General features: G+C 35.6%; 1 protein-coding gene across 5 annotated transcripts; it reads left to right on the top strand.

Annotated features, from left to right (window-relative positions):
* Window positions 1–4,351: 4,351 nt before the first annotated feature.
* LOC115712646 (nuclear poly(A) polymerase 4) lies at window positions 4,352–11,648 on the top strand. 5 transcript variants are annotated; one of them, XR_004010904.2, is made up of 13 exons: window positions 4,352–4,860; window positions 4,950–5,027; window positions 5,614–5,721; window positions 6,517–6,579; window positions 7,064–7,225; window positions 7,476–7,589; window positions 7,678–7,740; window positions 7,847–8,176; window positions 8,253–8,417; window positions 8,561–10,120; window positions 10,218–10,301; window positions 10,830–10,876; window positions 10,989–11,648. XR_004010904.2 is itself a non-coding variant. In XM_030640959.2 (12 exons), exons 1-11 carry the CDS (start codon window positions 4,738–4,740, stop codon window positions 10,287–10,289), a joined length of 2,838 nt encoding a protein of 945 aa, XP_030496819.1. In that variant the 5' UTR covers window positions 4,352–4,737; the 3' UTR covers window positions 10,290–10,301; window positions 10,830–11,648. The 5 variants fall into 5 exon arrangements, 1 of the variants encoding a protein (XP_030496819.1); XR_004010905.2 differs by having other exon boundaries at window positions 10,830–10,904; XM_030640959.2 differs by having other exon boundaries at window positions 10,830–11,648.
* Window positions 11,649–20,877: the final 9,229 nt, after the last annotated feature.

Genomic DNA, 20,877 nt, shown 5'->3' with positions numbered 1-20,877 from the left:
CATAAAACCAAACTTGAAATACATGAGGACAACCAATCAAAGTGTAAAAAATACTCAGCCTCTTTCCTGAACTCTTCGCCTTTCTAACACTTTCATCCCAACTATCAAGCTTACCCTTCAACGACGAAATAGTAAATTCAAAAGAACTCCGTCCCCAAGCAAATTCATCGTACCTCCCACTGTCTACAACATTTAAAATGGACCGATGAACATTTTTATGCTTAGTACCACTAAGCAAAAACCATTCTACAAAATAAAGAACTGTCAATTTAACAACATCCTCATCAGAATCACCTCACCTCTTTGTGGTAAAACATTCCCTAATAGATTCTTTAGTGATAGAGGATGAAGTTGGCCAATATTTGAAACAAAGACTATTAACATCTTGCTTAAAATCCAACACACTACAATCACCTTCACAATCTAAACCAGTTATCAATGTAAACTCCTCAATGTTAAACCTAATCCTAACACCACGAATTATAACCCACAATCCAACATCATTAGGCTGCTAAACCTCCCGCAACAACAAACCATGAAAAATTTGCGATTGAACTTTGAACTCAAGAAGCTTAATGAAATGCCCAAAATAGGTTTTTGAAAAAATTTCAAGTTGCTTAGATAAAAGACAAGGCTTAATATTATCTATAACCTTGTATGAAGCAGTGGAGACGACTTTCGCAAGAAACAAATTCTTTTGGTCATTATGTAATCCCATTCCTGCAACAATTTCAACAAAAAACATGAGGAAAACAACAAAAGACTAAAAAACTAAAATACAAAATACAAAATACTAAACAAGAAACAAAAACAGAAATGTACTATAAAAAAAACAGAAAAAAAAATACACACCTTAGGATGATTTTTTTTTGGGTATGTCAAAGTCTTCAAACTTCTCTGAACTCTTAGGAGGGACCTAGAAGTAGGTATAACAATAAAAATCATAAGTAACAAATTCGAACAACTAAATAAATAATTTGCAAGCAATATGTAAAAGACAAACAAAAACTAAGCAACCACAAAAAAATAACCAAAAAACAACTCCAACATAGTCAGCCTAAAAGATGAACAACTTTCAAGCAACATATTAACAACTAAGTAAATTTATCTAATTATTTAAAACTTATTCATCTATTTTCTTATTTTTTTAATTATATTTTTTTTATTTTTCTAATTTTTAAATAAAAAACACACTAATTTTTTTTTTTTAAAAAAATTATAAATATCTAACAACTAACTTTTAAAAAAATTAAAAAATTAAAAAATCTATCTATCTATATATCTATATACAATTAAAAATCACTCAACATAGTCTTATATATCTAATTATCTCAATTAAAATTAATAAAAAAAATATTTATATACAATTTTAAATTAAAACTAACACTATATTATTTAATTGTATCTCAAATCTAAAGACTTATTAATCATGTAATTTAAGAATTTAAAAAAATAATAAAATATCTACATAAAATTAATTAAGAAAATATCAATATATATAATCTCTTATAAATTTATTGCCTACTATTTTAAAAGTTTTGATACTATATTCTCACAGTTTTTTCCGTTTATAATTATATGATGAGTTTTATTCATTTTTATCAATTATTTTTGTAGATCTCAATTTCGATTTTTAATTTTTTATCTCTATTTTGATTTTGGTTTTGGTTTAGTATTTTATTACCTTATATTTTTTGATAATATTCTTTTTCTTTCTTTTTAGGTCACAAATTATATGATGAGGCAAGTAAAGAATTTATAACAAAATTATTCACTTATGTATAAAAAGTTAGTAATTAATTAACTCAAGTATGTAATTTGTTTTATGTACAGAGCAAACTTATTTTGATCAATAGTGATAACTACAAATAAGATACGATAATGATAGCAACTTTGAAAGCAGTGGGGGGACTACAAGTGAGATACGGTGATGACATCGGCTTTGAATGACAACAGTTTTAAAATTATATGATGAGTTTTCTATAGATTTATCAATTAGTTTTTTTAGATCTCTATTTTATGTGAGGATTTTCCAATCTCTATTATTTTTATTTTACTATAACGTTTGAAAATATCTTTTTTAGATAAAAAATTGTATGATAAATTTTTCTACCATGTTAATTTTATTTTTTAGGAAATTTGCGGCAAAAACCTATTTTGATCAATTTGTTGCTATTAAATACTCAAAATCTAAAAACGACAGCAAAAGTAGGGGTGTTCATAAAAACCGAAACCGACCATCAAACCGACCAGACCGTAACCGAATTTTCGGTTCCACGTCATCACCAAATTTGGCGGTCGGTTTCGGTTTCGGTTTTTTTGACATGGTGGTCGGTTTCGGTTCTTGAAATAAAAAAATAGTTTAACCAAAAAATCGTCAAAACTGCCAAAAACCGCTAAAAACCGCCCAAAACCGCCAAAAATCGCCTGAAACCGCCAAACCGAAAACCGCCAAAAACCGTACGGTCGGTTTTATACGGTTATAATTTCTAAACGGTCGGTTACGGTTTTCGTAAAATAAAAACTGTAACCGACCGGTCGGTTATAAAATTTTAAAAACCGACCATAACCGACCGATTTTCACCCCTAAGCAAAAGTACTCACAATCTCATTTTCTATTAATTCCATTAGTACCCATTTTAACATTTCTCTTAAGTGCTCTAAAATGCCACATGTCCATTCCCAATTGATATAGTTTATAATTATTATTAAAAATTAATTAAATAAAAGAACTAATTAATTTAAAGAATATATTTTCTTCGAATCTCTATCTACTGAATCTCTTCCTCATGAATTCATTGAAGATGAATTAAACCTATAAAACCTGCCACTAAATTTTTAACCACCGATCAAACTTAAACGTTTCACCAAGCTGCCACTAAAAAAATTCATTTTTTTTCTTTTGTCAAGATGAATCAACAAGCCTTTTCAGAAAAAAAAAAAAAAATCAACAAACCAGCTTATTCAATTAAAAAAATACTTACAAAACAAAACCATCAGATTTCAAGTTTCAGAACTTAATTAAAAAATGAAGTAAACACCAAATCGAATTGACAAACCAGCAAGTGCATTAATATCAGTTGGTGGAATTGCTTAGATAAGAGATTGAAACCTAGACTAGAGAGATACCAGTAAAAAAAAATTCTTGAAACCCACTTCCTGGGCACTTGAAAAGTGAAACATTCAAACAGAGTTGGAGCTTCCTTGTTCTTGCTCTGATCTCCGATCGAGCTTCCTTCCAGCCCAGACTCGCAAATTCGGAGCAAAGCTCGAGCACTAGGTGAACGGGGCCGATCTGGGCGATCGACAGGTGAATCCCATGGACGCCGACAGAGGTGATCAAGAGGGTGAGGCTCGGGGTTGGGACATTTAGGAATCGGAGAAGCTCGAAGTGGCCTCCGTTTGGGTTGTCGGTGGCCGGAGTGAGCCCTGGGCTGGTCAGAAGTTAGGCGAGAGGAAAGGCGAGAAAGAGAAGATTGAAGAGACGGAGAAGAGAGAGAAGAAAGAGAGAAAAAATATTTTATTTTATTTATTTTTCATTTTAAAATTATTTTAATAATTTTTAATAATAATATACCAATTGGAAATCGACATGTGACATTCTTGGAGGACTTAACAGAGCCGTTAAAATGGCCACTAACGGAAATAATAGAATTTTAGATTTGAGTACTTTTGACGCCATTTTCAAATTTTGGGTATTTAATAGCAACAAATTGAATGAAATAAGTATTTATTTTACAAATTTCACTTATTTTTTTGTATTAAAATTATGAAAATTTTTGGTAGAATAATTATTCATACTATTATAACTTAAAGGGTAAATAGCTACATAAGTACCCAAAGTTTTGAGTTTGTAAGTGGCATAAACCCAATGATTTTTATTAGTGGCATAAGTACCAATGTTTGTAAAACTGTAATTTTTCTATATTTTTCATCAGTATAAGCTCCGTTTTAAATTTATTAAAAAAAGATTTGAAAGTGACTGATACTACATATTTTCGTTCAGACTAAATAATTTAGAATTTGGGTCTTAATGTGTCCTGTTTAAGACACTAACAGAGTCTATACTGATGAAACTGGAAGAAAATTACAGTTTTATAAACATTGAGTACTTATGCCACTAAAAAAAATTATTAGATTTATGCCGCTTATAAACTCAAAACTTTAGGTACTTATGCTACTATTTACCTAAACTTAAAATAACTTCACAATTTCATAACTTTTCACCTTCTTAGTGAAAGTACTAATCAAATTTACCAAAGACTTCCTAAGTGTGTTTTAAGTCTACAAAAGTACTTTAAAGCCATCCTTTGATTTTAAAAAATAAATAAATAAGAAAAGAAAAGGAAAAACAAATATCTAAGCTTAGCTGGATCTAACTCTCTCAATAAATTGATTGCTGGAAAAAAGAATAAATCGAATCGAAAAATAATAAAAAAAATCTTTCCAACTTGGTTTCTCTCGATCTTTCTTTCTCATCTCTCTCTCTCCCCTATTTTCCCCTCCTCCCCCTCGCTCTTTCTCTCCTGCAAACTTGGTTTTGATCACCCTCGTCTCTCCTTGCGAAATTAGGGGTTTGGATCTGAATATCTACAGCGTTTGTGGGAGAGTGAGTGAGTGGTCTTTCAGTTTCAGCGTTAATTCATCCTCAATTCCTATGATTTGAAATCAGAATCTCTAGATACCGACTTTAGACTCTACCTTTGCTCTTAGGGTTTTACTTCTGAAGCAACTGAGATGGTTGGTTCACCGAATCCGAATGGATCATCATCGCCGACCAAAAAGTACGGCATCACGAACCCAATCTCTGTGGCGGGTCCCACCGACGCGGATCTTCATCGGAATGATTATTTGGAAAAGGTACTTCTTTCTCCGATTTCAAATCTTAGGGATTTGTTTCTTCAGTTTAGCATTTTAAGCAAATCATGTTTATTGAGTGAAATTTGTAGTTCTTGATCAATTCGGGGCTTTACGAGAGCCAAGAAGAAGCTGCTAGGAGAGAGGAGGTTCTTGGTCGCATTGCGGAGGTAATGAATACTACTTTCGTTTATTATTAATTTATTTTTTGTTTTTGTAATATTTAATCTACGGTATTTTATAACGTTATTTCTAAAGTTAACAAAATCTAAGTCGGTATTGTGATATCTTGTTATTTTAGGCATTACCAACCCTATCCCCCTTTTCCTGTTAGTGAATTTAGAAAAGTCTGTCTTTTGTTTGAAGTTTCCTGTTCAGTAAACGTCTTTTATGATGCTGACACGCTTTTATCCATATTCTATTTTTGATTTCAGTTTTTGTTTGTTTTTAGGATTTTCTTTTTAAGTAGATTATTTTTCAATGTTTTTCCTTGGTAACTGTTGTGCATAGATGATGAATGATAGGTCTAGCTGAATAGCCACAGTGATGAAGCCTAAATGATTTTCTGTTGTCCAAAGTAAACTAACAGTGTCTACGCATTAATTAGTTTGTGATATAGTAAGGTTTTACAATCATTTCTAATGCTCTTTACTTTCATCTTATTATTTATTTGTTCTTTTTTTACATATTCTTTTGGTATGTGATGTCTTTAATTGTTTGAATAATGGTTGTGATTCGCTAATCACTGTGACACAGATTGTAAAGGATTGGGTGAAGCTGTTAACTCGCCAAAGAGGCTATACAGATCAGATGGTGGAGGATGCAAATGCTGTCATATTCACTTTTGGGTCCTACAGATTAGGAGTGAGTATAACTTTATGTGACTTTCTTGATTTTTTTTTTCGTTGTCTTTCATCATTGCTCTATGGGTTTAAAAGAAAAATTGCAAATTCTTGTATCATGTAATCTCTTCATACATTAGGACTGTTATTTTTGTAATATTTTCTCGAGAATTATGTTGGATATTCATTTTCTGGAGTTAAGTGGAAACTGGAAATATTTGGGTTAAGATCCAGAACTTAAAGCTGTATGTTTTTCTATAGCATGATTTTTCATTATAGTACATAGAATGTGAAAACAAGGGTGTTCATTCTTCAAATTGGTGGAAAGCAAGTAGTTCCACTGGCTTAATGAAGATATCTGTTGTTTTGTAACTATACTCATCCAACATTGTTGCTGATGTTGGTAATTGGTGACCTAATCTGAATATTAGCCAGGATATTCCTTTGTACTCTTATATTTTTGGTTGATAGCAGCGTATTTTAGAGCCTTGCGATTATTCACTCTTCAGTTGGTGGAACGCAAGTAGATTCTTGGCATCATAGCTGCTCTTCTATCTATAATCATTTCTTGACAGTTTACGCCATATCAATCTTCATTTCTTGAGAGTCTTGTTGCATATTTTGGGATCAGTTTTGGTAGTTTTTATGTTGGTGAGTGATGGACTTCTAAATGTGAATCTAAATGCTGTCTTGTTAGTTTTTTTTTTTTTTTTTTTTTTTTTTTTTTAAATTAAAATTGTGCTCATGTAATAGTTGTAAAGCTAAGTGTGTGTTCTTGTAAAATCTGTGTATGAGACTAAAAGTACATTTTTGACAGGTGCATGGGCCTGGGGCTGATATTGACACCCTTTGTGTTGGGCCATCCTATGTGAATCGAGAGGTGATTACATTTAGACCATCTCCAATGCATGATGTAAAAAATGTGCTGAGTTTGGCACAAAAACTGAGTAAATATTATATTTAGCACAATTTATTGTAACTGTGCTCCAATGCACAATAGCAAAATAAGATGCAAATTGACATAAAATATAATTATGTTTAATAAATTAAATATTTTTGTTAAAAAAATAATGACAATATTGTAATTAAAAATGTGTATTAAAGTCACTCATTAATGATTAATCGATATTGTAAATAAAAGAAATGCATTTATTGATGTGCCAACTTTGGCCCATGTTTTAGCATCTGCCAAATTTGGCAAGTACACCATTAGAGATGCATTTTTTCTTATATATAAAAATGCTAAAATATAGCATTACATTACAAATATGGCACTCTGAGATGCTCTTATCTCCAATTTGTGTTTTTTTTTAATAGATTCACTCTTTCCTATTTATAGCTGATGAGTGTTTGTACTTTTACAGGAGGATTTTTTTATTGTTTTGCACAATATACTTGCTGAAATGGAAGAAGTTGCAGAACTTCAACCAGTTCCTGATGCACATGTTCCTGTAATGAAGTTCAAGTTCCAAGGAATTTCAATTGATCTTCTGTATGCAAGTATATCTCTTTTGGTTGTTCCAAAAGTAAGTTAGTATATTGTTTTGCGTACTTATTCATTTTATTCCATTTTTATACGCGCTAATTGTTTTATGCAATTTTTTAAGCCCGTATTAATTCTATGTTGCTGAATGCACATTTCTTCTAATTCCATTTGTTCCTTTGGGCTCTGATTTTTCAAAATTGTTGTAGTGGCTATTTAGCAATATAATGATGTATACTTATTCCTGCATTGGGTAAGACACCATTTTGACTGCAAAGCTAACTTTGTGACAGGATCTGGACATCTCTCATGGATCTGTGCTATTTGAAGTGGACGAGCAAACTGTTCGAAGTCTTAATGGGTGTAGGGTAGCAGATCAAATTCTTAAACTTGTCCCAAATATAGAGGTGGGCCTATCTTAAATTTCATCACTGCTTACATAATTTGTATTTTATAATACCAATTTAACATTTTTTTTTCAATTTATTTATGTAGCATTTTCGTACAACTCTCAGATGTTTAAAATTTTGGGCCAAAAGGCGTGGTGTTTATTCAAATGTAAGAGTTGAACATCTGCTCTTGATTACTGACTTGTTGCTTTTATTACTATTCCATCATTACCATGTGTATCTGATTAACATTTGCATGTTCTTCTTGCGTATAGGTTACTGGATTCCTTGGTGGTGTCAACTGGGCTCTTTTAGTTGCTCGAGTATGTCAGCTTTATCCCAATGCAATTCCTAGTATGCTGGTTTCTAAGTTTTTCAGGGTTTATACACAATGGAGATGGCCAAATCCTGTAATGCTCTGTTCCATTGAGGAGAATGAACTTGGGTTCCCTGTTTGGGATCCTCGTAAACACCCTCGAGATCGATTTCATCTTATGCCCATAATAACTCCTGCGTACCCATGCATGAATTCTAGTTACAATGTCTCAGCAAGTACTCTGCGAGTTATGACAGAGCAGTTTCAATGTGGTAACAGAATTTGTGAGGTGAGAGCATAATTTGCATTTTCTCTAATTTTACTGGTTGAAGTCTATTAGAGCTTTCTTTTCTGTTGGTTGGCAGGATATTGAGTTGAACAAGGTCCAGTGGAGTGCTCTGTTTGAACCTTATCTATTTTTCGAGGCATACAAAAACTATTTGCAGGTGGATATTCTTGCAGCGGATGCTGATGATTTGCTTGCATGGAGGGGCTGGGTAGAGTCTCGGCTTAGACAGCTTACACTTAAGGTAAAACTCAGATTTTTATTGGTGATTTTATAAAAGGATTATGCATCTACTGCATTATGTATGCATTAATGGTGCTCAGCTCTTTTGATATTCACTTGTTGCGAGATGTAAATGTGGGTTTTTTTCTCCTTGTTTATGAGCAGATAGAGCGGGATACAAATGGGATGTTGCAATGCCATCCTCATCCACATGAGTATCTAGACACATCAAGGTCATCTGCACATTGTTCTTTCTTCATGGGCTTGCAGAGGAAAGAGGGAGTGAAGGGTCAAGAAGGTCAGCAGTTTGACATCCGCGAAACAGTTGATGAATTTAGGCAAGACGTGAACATGTATGTGTTCTGGAAACCTGGGATGGATATGTTTGTTTCACACGTTCGTAGAAAGCAGCTCCCTGCCTTTGTGTTTCCTGATGGGTACAAACGGTCTCGATTGTCAAGACATATAAGCCCTCAGGCCAAAAAGTTTAGCGAAGATGCTGCAGGGTGCCAGCCATCGTCTGCTGAAAAGAAGAGGAAACATGATTCTGATGCAGTGGTTCCAAAGTCAAGCAAACAAAATAAGCAAGACTCTGCTAGCCCACAAAGGCCATCTTCTGTGTCCCCTAATAGTAATTTGTCTGGTGGTGTTAAATTGGAGCTCCTAGGAACTGATTATTCCAACTGTGGTTCTGAGTTTAGGTCTTCTGATGGAATCTTGGAGAGTGAGAATAATATATCAGGGAAGAATGTGGAGATCTTCGAAAATATCACCCCAGAACTCGTTTCTAGTCATTTAACTTTACAGCCCAAAGAAACCAGTGGAGATGCTGCAGTATCCCAGCCATCCTCTGCTGAAAATAAGAGGAATAATGATTCTGAAGCAGTGAATGTGAAGTCAATCAAACAACAGAAGCAACACTCGGTTAGTCCACAGCAACCAGCTTCTGTGTCTCCTAAAAGTAATAGGACTGGTAGTGTTAGATTAGAGTGCCTGGAAACTGGTGATGTAAATTGCAGTTCTGAGTTTGGGTGTTCTGGTGGACTGTTGGAGAGTGAAGAGCTTATGCCTAGCAATAATGTAGAGATGGCTCAATATGCCAGGAAGGAACTTGTTATAAGACACGTTAGTCAACAGGCTAAAGAATCTAGAGAAGATGCTGCAGGATGCCGGCTTTCTTCCTCTGCTACAAGAAAATGTCAAAGTGATTCCGAAGCGATGGATGTGAAGCCTGTCACAGCACAGAAGCAAGCCTCTACAAGTTCACAACAATCAGCTTCTGAATCTCCGGAAAGTAATAGGTCTGATGGTGTTAGGCTAGAGTGCCTTAGGAATGGTGGTGAAAAGTGCACATCTGAGGATACAATTGGGAGTCGTGTAGAGATGGCTCAGAAATCTATGCAAGAATCCATTTTGCCTGGGCCTGGGGATGAGTTCAGGCCAGTTGATTTTAGTGAGTCTGGTGTCTCATGTGTTGTACTTTGTTCAGAATTCAAGGATACGCAGCAGATTGGACATAATGGTAATGGAGACAGAGTTGAGAATTTGACATTAGTTGACATGGAAAATGTGGAGAGTACATCTTCCGGGAGGCGGCTGAATTGGGCAGAAGGTGCTGTTGATGTTGACCCAGAGCTAGTCAAGCCATGTAATCAAACATCAATCATAGAAAATGCTGAACAGGCATTTAAACCAAGCTCTAATGTTAAGATCCTCAATTGCGAGGTGAGTTTCTCCATTTGAAGACTTTGGATTAGGAATTGTTGAGGATGGCTGTGAGATACTGGAAGTTCTAGAGATAGTGAGTCAGGGGTCTTTGCAGGGTGATGTATGTGCTGGTGCAGGTTCGGATAGCTTCACTGCCGGGAGTGGGTTGCTTCAGACTGGGTTATAAGAAGAATTTGAGGTCTTGCTTGAACTTAAAAACTTATTTATTCAGCTACTTATGTGGGTTGCCTTTTGCTTTGCTTTCCTAATCATGTGGTAGCTGGTATGGTTAACCCATAGCTCCCATTATGATTTTGCTTCGCTATAGTTTGGTATTTTCCTTCTAGGTAATCATTATATATAATATGTATATATATGTATACATTATATTTGGCTCTATATTCTTAATGTCCAGTCTTCTATTCTAAATATGTTCGTCATATCTCTTTCTCTCTCTATCTCTCACACACTCAAACATGTGTATATATATATAATATCTCTTTTAGCCTAGAGTACCTCCTAACTGGTGAATATGTGGTGGCAGGTCGCACCACAGTAATTGCTATTGTTCCCAGTAACTGTGACATTGTCATAGAGCTTAGCCTCTGTGTTGTGTTTATGGATCAGATCCATGATTCTTTGATTTTGTTCTTTCAAATTTGTTAATTGTGTAATAATTTATTTTGAACCTAATTAGGCTTTGATCTCGTTCTCTTGTTTCATATAGCTAAATGCTGCACCTGGAAGTATGGTATGCTCTAAAGAGGGAGTGAGGTCAGACTTTATAGAAAACAGTGACAAGGCATGTCTTTGAAACCTGATCTTTTTAATACGAACCATTATGTCTTTATACTGGCCTGGTTTTTGTGTGGCTCTTGTGTACCAGGTTATGTCTGAGATCTGCATTATAACATCTTACAAGAAAGAATGGAGTCCCTCATATGAAGAAAGCCAGCAAAAACTCGGTAAGTGTGTGGTTAAATGCTGGCTTTTGTGGCTCTCATTATGGTTTTCCAGGTGCATATGTGCGTGGTAGCATTGGGGGTGGAACAGGACTAAGTTGGCCATGTGAAGACCTGATGCATATCTGAGTGATTTAGCTTATGGTTTTGTGGATTTGAAGAGGAATTTGCGGAGCTGTTGAAGTGCAAGCACCGAAGAAGCTTTGGGCAAATGCTGGTGCAAAGACTTCTCTGCTTTGTTTGATCAGTTTTTTCATACTTCATGCACACATAAAGCTCAATCATTGTGCGATTTTATGATGTTTCATCTAAAATTTGCGGCAAGTTAGATGTTGAAAGCACAATGTGCTTTTACCTTCTCACCGATTGCGATGACTTGTCAACAATTCGTTTTTTAACAGCTTATCTTTGTTCTCTATTTCTCTTGATCAAATGTGATAATTATTCTGCAAGTAATTAGTTATGCTGGCCAGTATTGGTATAACATTACTGCTGCTGTTGTCAATTTTTCTTTTACCTAATTACTGTAATTTTAAAATAGAACATTGATGAAATTGCTATGAAGTGATTCCAGTCTACGCTTACTTGATCTACTTATCCTGGATACGCTATTTTTCATTTTCATCCTTTTTCGGGGGCAAGAGCCAAGAGCTAAGCTCATTCTTATTATTAAGGGAAAAACACGTATTCCTCTGCCGAAAACTCTCGAAGTCAAACCCCAGTGGCCAACTCTACACGACATGCTAGACAAAGAGGAAGAGGAGATGCTGGCCACACAATGGCTTGAGGGTGGTACTGTTCAAGACGAACTCAGCTCAGCCCCTCTCCCAAATTGTCAATATTTTGAGTTTGTCAGTATATGCACTTCTTTAGAAACTTCTATAACTAGTGTGGACATGGGTTTTTCAGCGTAAAAGTTAAATGAAGTTTCGTTTTTGTTTGCTAAATTAGAAAAATCAAATAATTCATATGCAAATAACGAAAGTGACAAAATATATTATAAGATTTTATGCAAAATTATTATGTAGTATACTAAATGGTATGATAATTATGTAAAAGTCTATTGATATTGCTCAATGGTGTTTTCTCTCTTTTGAAATTCCTCTATTTTGCCATTGCCAAGATCTACCATTTTTTTTTCTGACAAGAGCTCACGGACTTTTCTATAGAGTTGGGTGTGACGTGATTTTTCCGTGTGGATGTGGTTATTTTTGGTTGGTTCTCTTCTCTTTTGCCGATTTTCTCTAGGCTTCTCGTGTGTTGACAATCTTGTGCTTTGATGTTCTTGGTTGAGCCATATCGACTTCAGTGTTTGATGTCCATCTGATTCTTTAGATTCTCTTCCTCGATGGTTTTGGTGGGGAAAAATTGTGGCAAAGGGCTACGACTTGATATGGATGTGGATGTGCATTCTGTAGGTCTCTTTGGTGATGACTTTGTCTCCTTATGTGATGCAAGAGCTTGTGGTGATGCCCAGTTTCATGATGGATTTTAGTGTTGGGTTGTTGGGTCTCAATTGGGGTTGATCAACTGGTCGTGGGATGGTTTATTAGTTTTTATTTTCATGTTTTATGTTTCGGGAATGTCTTTATCCTTCTCTTTGTCTATCAGAATGTGGATTCCCATATCTCTATTAGCCATGTATTCTATACTCAATTCATTTGTGATTTTAGTGTTATGACATAGTTGGTCGTTTTGTCATTTCCCTTATTTACTATGTGAATAATGGAGTTGTTATTTTCCGATTCAATTTGGAAGATTATATATCCATTGGTGGGTGGACTTTATTAGATGTTCATTTGTTTTGAAACCTTAATATACCTTATACTTCTTTGTGCTTGATTGTTGGTGGTTCATTGGATTTTTAGTTGAGGTTGCAATTAGGTTTTTTTTTTCTTTTCGTTGTTGTTATCTGCATTTCCGAATGAAGGACACATGGCAAAAGGTGGAAGGTGACGATCTAAGTAATTACTAAAGTCTCCTTAATTAGAGAAAGTCGCGGAAAGACTAAACAAACCGGGGAGAGGTCCAAATTTGGGAAAGGCCCATAAATTTACCACAAGGCAAATTACTGTCTAGGATTTGGAAGCCTTGTCATCCCTTTGGGACTCGAAGAAGACCATATCAACTAAGCTAGGGAAGCACTTGGGAGTCATACAAATGGTCTAAAGCGGATGCCAATTGCACAGGGAAAAACTAGAGGCCTGTCATGAAGCTAGAGCCGAATGCCTCTTGTGAAGATTATAATTTTATGTTACAGTATCAGATCTTGTCCCCTGTGTTAGAGCATGGTAGTGCGCGTACCTCTTTTGAATATGCCTTTCTTTTTGACGGCTCCTCTTAGCTTTTTGTCTACCAGGTGCAACCTCCGCCCAACACATGCTCTAGACCAACAAAGGTCCCAGCTGTACAGACCATTCACCCCACGAGAGAGAGCCTTCTTAGGGCCCAATAGTCAGTATTTCTATGTATTTTGACCCCAGTAGTGGGTGGGCTTTTTGCATAAAATCTTAGGCAAGTAATGGGTATGCCCATACTCGAACTCGAACTTTAGTCTTTATAAGTTTCTCTGTGTCTTCACAAAGGAGCGATCGAAAAATTACATAGCTAAGCTCTGCTAAAATACTCTCTAAGCTTTCATCTTCTTTAAGAGAAACTTAGAAAATCAGAGTTAGAGTTTCATTGTAAACACCACTTGTAATACATTTAAACACTTATAAGGCCAATATATTGACTCATGGATTAGGGATAATTAATGCCTAAACCACGTAAAATCTTTCGTCTCATTTATTAAACAGTTATTCAATTCCTAAAGCTTTCATTTAATTAGTTTTTGAAAATCTCACTAAATATTTTAGTGTTTTCATCGAGAGCTGAGGAAAGATTTGAGCCACTATATTTCTGCACCCATGGTGGCTACACAAAAAATGGTGATAGAGAAAACTCCTCAGGCAAACGCCGACGTTGTCATGGATGATGTAAACCCTCCCATTCCAGAGCACACCCAGCCGAGCCATGCGAGGGGAGGGGATACGTCTGAAGCTAACAACAAATGGAACGACCCAACTCGTCATCGCAAGTAAGTTGAAGACAAAGACCCTGAAGCCAAGGATGACAAGGAAGAAGAAGATGGATACGACCAAGACCCATATCTGGTTCGAGTATCCAATGAACTGCTTGAGACTCAACGGAAGTTAGCTCGTCAAAAAGAGTGCTCTTAAAAGATGGAAAAGATAATGACCCGCCTCCAGGTGAAGTTCAAAAACCTAGAAGAAGATTTCGAAGAAGATGCTTCAGTGGAACTAGTTGACTGAGACAATAAAATGAACCTCGCCAACGCCAAAACCTCAGCTCCTGCAAAGGACAAGGGGAAGGAGAAAGTGGGTGAGACCCAAAACAAAACAACTCCCTTGCCTCCTCGAAAAGGCGTGAATCCAACCAACCAGCCCTCGCGGACGCAGAAGGCCACCGATGCCTTCGGGATTGGATGACCTTTTGATCCAAAAGGCAAGGTTACACCAAAAGGGCTTGGTGCGAAAGTACCCAAGCCTAAGGGAAGGAAAAATCTCCCTAGTGATTTCGTTAATCAAGATAGTGGGATAGAAGAACAATTCTCCAATGACAGTTGGTCCACTATGGCTAAGGGAGAAAAGGTGAGGCTACGTGGAAGCAACTTAAGGAATCACTTAAACGATAAGGCTCTTGGATGCAACCTTCCAAATAGTGACACGAATAGGCTAGAGGAACAAATTGATGCTTTGACTAAGCTCGTCAAGAAGCAAAGTGGGGCCCTGAAGATGAAGACATGAAGTCGTGTGTCAGGTGGATCACGGAAGCCTCACTACCTAAAATTTCAAAAAGCCATAAATAGAGTTGTATGATGGCCGTACGAATCCTAGGACCCATCTTTCAAACTACAACAAGATGATGCAAGTAGCAAGAGTGAGTGATGATGCCAAGTACCTTTGTTTCTCATTAACGCTAACCAAGTCTATGGAAGACTGGTGGAAGAGGCTAACTCTTGAATTAATCCATAGCTCGAAGAAGTTACAGGCTTCCTTCCGGAAACAATTTATAGCTGCAAGAGACTGTGGTATGGAAGTCGGATCGCTCACCAATATCAAATAGTAGCCAGGTGAAAGCCTGAAGACCTTTATTCAAAGGATGATGGAGGTAGTAGAAAAGACCAAGGTTAGCGATGAAATGAAACTTGTAGCCCTTCAATCTAGACTTACAGTTGGCTCCTTGTTATGGGGAGAGATGTAAAGAAAAAAAGCTAAGACCCTATCTGAGTTCATGTCCAAGGCACAATGTATCATCAATTTAGAAGATTCTTATCAGTAAGATTTTGGAGTCCCTCCAGCTCCAACTCCTTTCGCGTCTACATCGAGTTTCACCCTGCAAGTCCCAATTTTAGCAATTTCACTTCCCAGAACCCAATATTCTTAGGTTGTCTATGGACATTCTGCTCCCGAGCACACTCCTACGCAAACCTATTTTTCTGGGTATGGAGTGGCACAAACCGGATGTAGTATCCCTCTCAGACAGTCAAAGCAACAAACATAATGGAACAGAACGTAAGCCATTCCAGGAACAAGAGGGGTTGAAAGAACTAAAATTGAAGTGAAACTTTGAAAAAACCAAGGAAAGAGTACGTATTGGAATTTTATGCCCTAAATAAAATCTAATTTTGTTGTTATCTTATTTGCTTTCAATAAAAATCAGAAATCATATCACGACTCAATCATAAGCTTTGTTCAGATGTTTTACACATGATTATAGATTTAATATATAAGCATTATTAAATCCTAAATATATAGTTATTCACAATTATTGTGATGTATCACAATAGAAAATAATTGTGATTATATGCTTCAAATTATTTAGTCCCACGATTTATCAGTGCACTGGATTTACACTCACATGATAATTAGTGATGGGATTTACTTACACTTGGATAAGTGAAATGTCTTTTCCAAGACATTAGTAAAGTAAACTAGCATCGGATGTATTAGCTATACATCGGACTAGACCAATATTCACAGCAGAAAAGCTATTGTAAACTTACTGTAGTATCTTTTCTAAGTAAATATCTAAAAGTTGATCTTAGATCAATTATCCCAATCTTGAGATGATTAGATTCTAGCTTAACTGTATTATTCTTATTCTTTGATTTGTTCGATCGAAGCCTACCAATAGTTTGGGTCAATACTTACATCTTGGGAACAGGGTAGTACAATTGAGTGTGAGCGCTAGTCATATATATGAAATCTATATATTCTATAAGTACATCGAAGTGAAACATTAGTTTCTTTAGAGCTTGGCTAAACGAGTTTAAATGATTGAGGTCTCATTTCAGTAATTATATTATTTTCCTGAAATATCATTTACAAGTAGCTAAGTGTTTTAAGGATAAAATACATTGAAGGGTAAAACTGTAATTTAGTTCCTATTCAATGTAGACCATCTATAAATGATCATTGATTATTTAGATTGAAACAATTGATAACTAATAGCGTATCTATTCTTGGAGAATAGAGCATTCTATGTAATCAAGAGTGCAATTCCAAATCTATATTGGAGTCAGGAAGAATTAATAAGATAGGGAATTTACTCGGTAAATTGTAGAACTACTTATTGGGAGCTTGATTATATAGGCATATGGCCTCTACACTACTTGAGATAATGTTGTCTTGTAGACTCAATTAATTAGTTTTAGTTAATTAATTAGAATTATAAGTAAGACTATGTCTTAATTATGAATTTCACTAAGCAAAGACAAATTTGAGAAGAAAATGAGATTTAAGGTTTATTTATTAATTAAGAGAATTTGAAAGTTTAATTAACAAATAACTCAATTGGTAGTTTTATTTGATAATTTTTCGTTATTATTAAATAGACAAAATTAACATTTAAAGGTTTAAAACTAGAAAAATAGTATTATTGAGAAAAGATAAGTCAAGAAATAAAATGATATTTTTGAAACCCATTGCGCCTCTATAGGGTTCAACTATGGGTTGAATAATAGGCGTATTTATTTTATCTTTATTTAATCCATTTTAAGTGTCTAAGCTTAACCCTAAAGAAAATACAATAAATAGAATATAAAGCCCTTAACCTAAGATGCAATAGCTATATATATCCATTATATATTTTGCATCAAAGATACACATACAATATACTAAGGCTCACACCTATATATATATATATATATATGTTTATGTACATGTTCATATATGGTGGAGAGAATTCTGATTCTCTTTATGAGATAAAAGAGAGATTAAGAGCTAATATTATTCTATAGTATTATAAATTTTCTATAGTCTTCTTCATCAAATTTGAGTGCCATTAGTGTTGGGATTATGCCCTCACATATCAAGGCAACACTCAGGACAATGTAGAAGACTATGTAGTATTTCACATTCGAAGGAGGAGAAATTCAAGTTCAGTTTTTGGTAATACTCTGCGACAGAAAGGAACAAAGGTTAGAGAACTGAATGGAAAAAGACATTTAATTCCTCTGCAATCACTGTAAGATTTACTTAAACTTTTATGTGTTTAATTTGAATTGTTTTAAGGTTCCATGTTTAGGATGTTAGATTAGTAATGATCAACATACTTATTTAGTGAAAGTAAGATCTTAGTTAAATATGCTTTCCAACAGTATGAACTAAAATTCTCTGAGTACACTAGTTTAGATGATATTCGGGAAAATGTGTACAAGGCGACCTGCAATATGGTCCATTATCGAAAGCCACAAAGGATGCCTCCAGGGGGAAAGAAAAAAAGAGATCAAAATAAAAGGTGCAAGTATCATGGAGTCGTAGGGCACACCACCAACGTGTGTAATTATCCAAACGATGAAATTAAGACTCTAGTCAGGGCCAAACACTAGGGCCGGTGGATCCGAATCCCAATTATCTATCTTGGACAGGGGTTGTTCATGGACAATTACTTGTTCAGGGATAGCAGGCAGCTGTAAACCCTCCGTAGGGGGTATGCCGCCCTCAAGCTCCTAGAACATAACTTCTAGCCCTACCTGCTTTACCAGCTCATGCTGCAGTAGTTCTAGCTCTGGGACCAATGAAATCGTATCCCCCAAGAATGGCTCTGCCACCCATTGATAGGCATGTTTCCACGGTTTCTGGAAGACCACATATTGCAGGAAGCAACTAGAACTCCCAAAAATTATATTTGAAGTAGTTAGAAAGTGACGGAGAAATGTGTGCTTTAGTGCAGTCGACACCACAACTGCCAATCACTTTCACAGAAGAAGATGCTAGGCATGTGTATTTCCTCCCATAATGACCCGTTGGTTATAGAAGCTAGATTTCCAATAAAAGAGTTTCAGAGTGTTGGTGGACAATGAAAGTTCGGTCAACATACTTTTCAAGTTTGCATTTCAGGCAGTTGGGCTAACAGAGGCTGATTTGTCACCTTGCCCCATTCAATTCCAAGGATTCAATGGCGACTCGCTAATGCCAATTGGGAAGATTCAGCTCCCAGTAACACTAAAAGGGGAACATAACATATGCGCCTTCAAGCACTGCACGTTTGTGGTTGTGGATTCTCCACAACCTACAACGCCATACTAGGACGTCCAATCTTAGTTGATTTTGGAGTCGTCACTTCCATCAAGAATTTGTGCATGGAGTTCCCTTGCTATAACAAAGGTATTGGCGTACTCAAAGGTGACCAAATCTGTGAAAGAAGCTGCTACAACGTCTCTGTCTGATCTGTGTTTATGGTCAAAGAAGAGGTTGATGTTGCTCCTAGAACAGTTGTACATGCGGAAGCTGAGGCTGTCCTGGAGGAGGTTGAAGATGAGTTGGATCCTAGAGTTGGGATAGAGAAAATGGTAGAACCGTTAGAGGATGTAGAAGAGGTCAACATTTGTGATACAAATCCCACCAAAACCATCAAGGTGGGGAGAAACTTACATCCAGTGGTAAAAGAAAAAATTCTGGCGACAGTAGAAAAGAATCAAGATATCTTGGCGTGGAGTCACTCATACATGATAGGGATCAATCCGAATGTTAGTTTCCATGCCCTGAACATTGATGAGAATGCCACACTAGTCCGCCAGAAAAGAAGACCTATAGACCCGGTAAGAGCGAAAGCAGTAAAAATGGAGGTCGAGAAGTTAACTTCCATTTAATTTTGTGGGAAGCACTCTACCAATGTGGTTGGCCAACCCAGTCTCAGTCCCGAAGCTCAACGACACCTGGGGGATGTGTATTGACTTCACAGACCCAAAAGACTACTTCCCCTTTCCGCGAATTGATCAAACGATGGATGTCGCGTTAGGATATTGTAACGCCTTGATATTTTGCCTTATTTTACAAAATACTAATTTTGATACATTAATTGAAAGGATTCAAAACTTTTTAGAAATACACAGCGGGTTTTACAATAAATATGCAAAAAAGTGAATGATCATTCATATTAAAAATAAAAAAAATAGCTGAGTGCATTTTTAAAATAAATTTACAACACCCCACTGAGCTCATATTACTTTACTTTCTAAAAATAAAACTAAGGCTCCACCAGTGTTCTAGACTGTTTGTTCATCCATAGCCCCTCGTAATATACATACAAGAACTGCCCCAGCTCATCAAACTTATGTTCAATGTGTTGGGTTTTATGCCATAAATAAAACTCATTTCAATATAATCAGATTTACTTATTAATATAGATCAGAAATAACATTTAATGTTGCATGGTTCACATGATTTATTTCATGATTATATGTACATAATGTATGAATTCATCTAAAACCCTTTTCACATACTTGATCCTGTTTATTGTGTCGTCAACACATTGGAAAGTAAACATGACTATGTGAATAAAGTTTCCTAGATTTATCAGACACATGGTTTTACTGATATGATAATCTACAACCGAGTTTACTTGCATTTGGAGAAATGCTATGTTCTTTCCAGAGCATTGGTTAAAGTAAAGCTCAGGTTGGATGCATGGAGTATGCATCGGAAGGGACCGATATTGAACTTTGACTTAGATTTATTAAACTTACTGTAATATCTATTCAAGTCAATATCGCCTAGTTGATCCTAGATCAAATGATCTTAATCCTGTTATGATTAGGCTCAATCTCAAGAGGCTATTCATGTTCTTTGATTTGTTAGTTAAGCCTACTTTTGGGTCAGGGTGATACGTACATTTTGGGAACACGGTAGTGCAATTGAGTGGGAGTGCTAACATAAACATGAAATCTATAGCTTCTATCTGGCGAATAGTAAGTAAAGGATGATCTCCTTCGAGCTTGACCAAACGAAAATAAATGGTGGAGTACTCATTTCACATAAGCTGAAATATCATTTATACGGGGTTAAGTGTTTTAAGGATAAAATACATTGTAGGGTGTAATGGTAATCTAATCCGTTTACAGTGTAGATCATTCCTATAGAGGATCATTGATCAAATTAGGATTATAACAATGGATAACTAATGATGTGTCTATATGGTGGAACATATAGAGCATTCTATATACTGAGAGTGCAATTCTAAGTTCTATGCGTGGATTCAACGAAGAATTAATAAGTCAGTGAATTTAGGTAATAAATTCTTGATCTGCTTATTGGAAGCTCGGTTATATAGACCCATGGTCCCCGCACTAGTTGAGATAATATTGCTTGTAAGACTCATATAATTGGTTTTGATTAATCAATTATAATTCTCAAATTAGACTATGTCTATTTGTGAATTTTTCACTAAGTAAGGGCGAAATTATAAAGAAAGAGATTTAGGGGCATATTTGTTGATTATGATACTTTGTATGGTTCAATTAATAAA

This window comes from Cannabis sativa, chromosome X (genome assembly GCF_029168945.1).
Source record: "Cannabis sativa cultivar Pink pepper isolate KNU-18-1 chromosome X, ASM2916894v1, whole genome shotgun sequence".
NCBI classification, from domain to species: domain Eukaryota; kingdom Viridiplantae; phylum Streptophyta; class Magnoliopsida; order Rosales; family Cannabaceae; genus Cannabis; species Cannabis sativa.
Note: the sequence above shows the minus strand (reverse complement) of the source record. Positions and strands in the feature narration are given on the sequence as shown.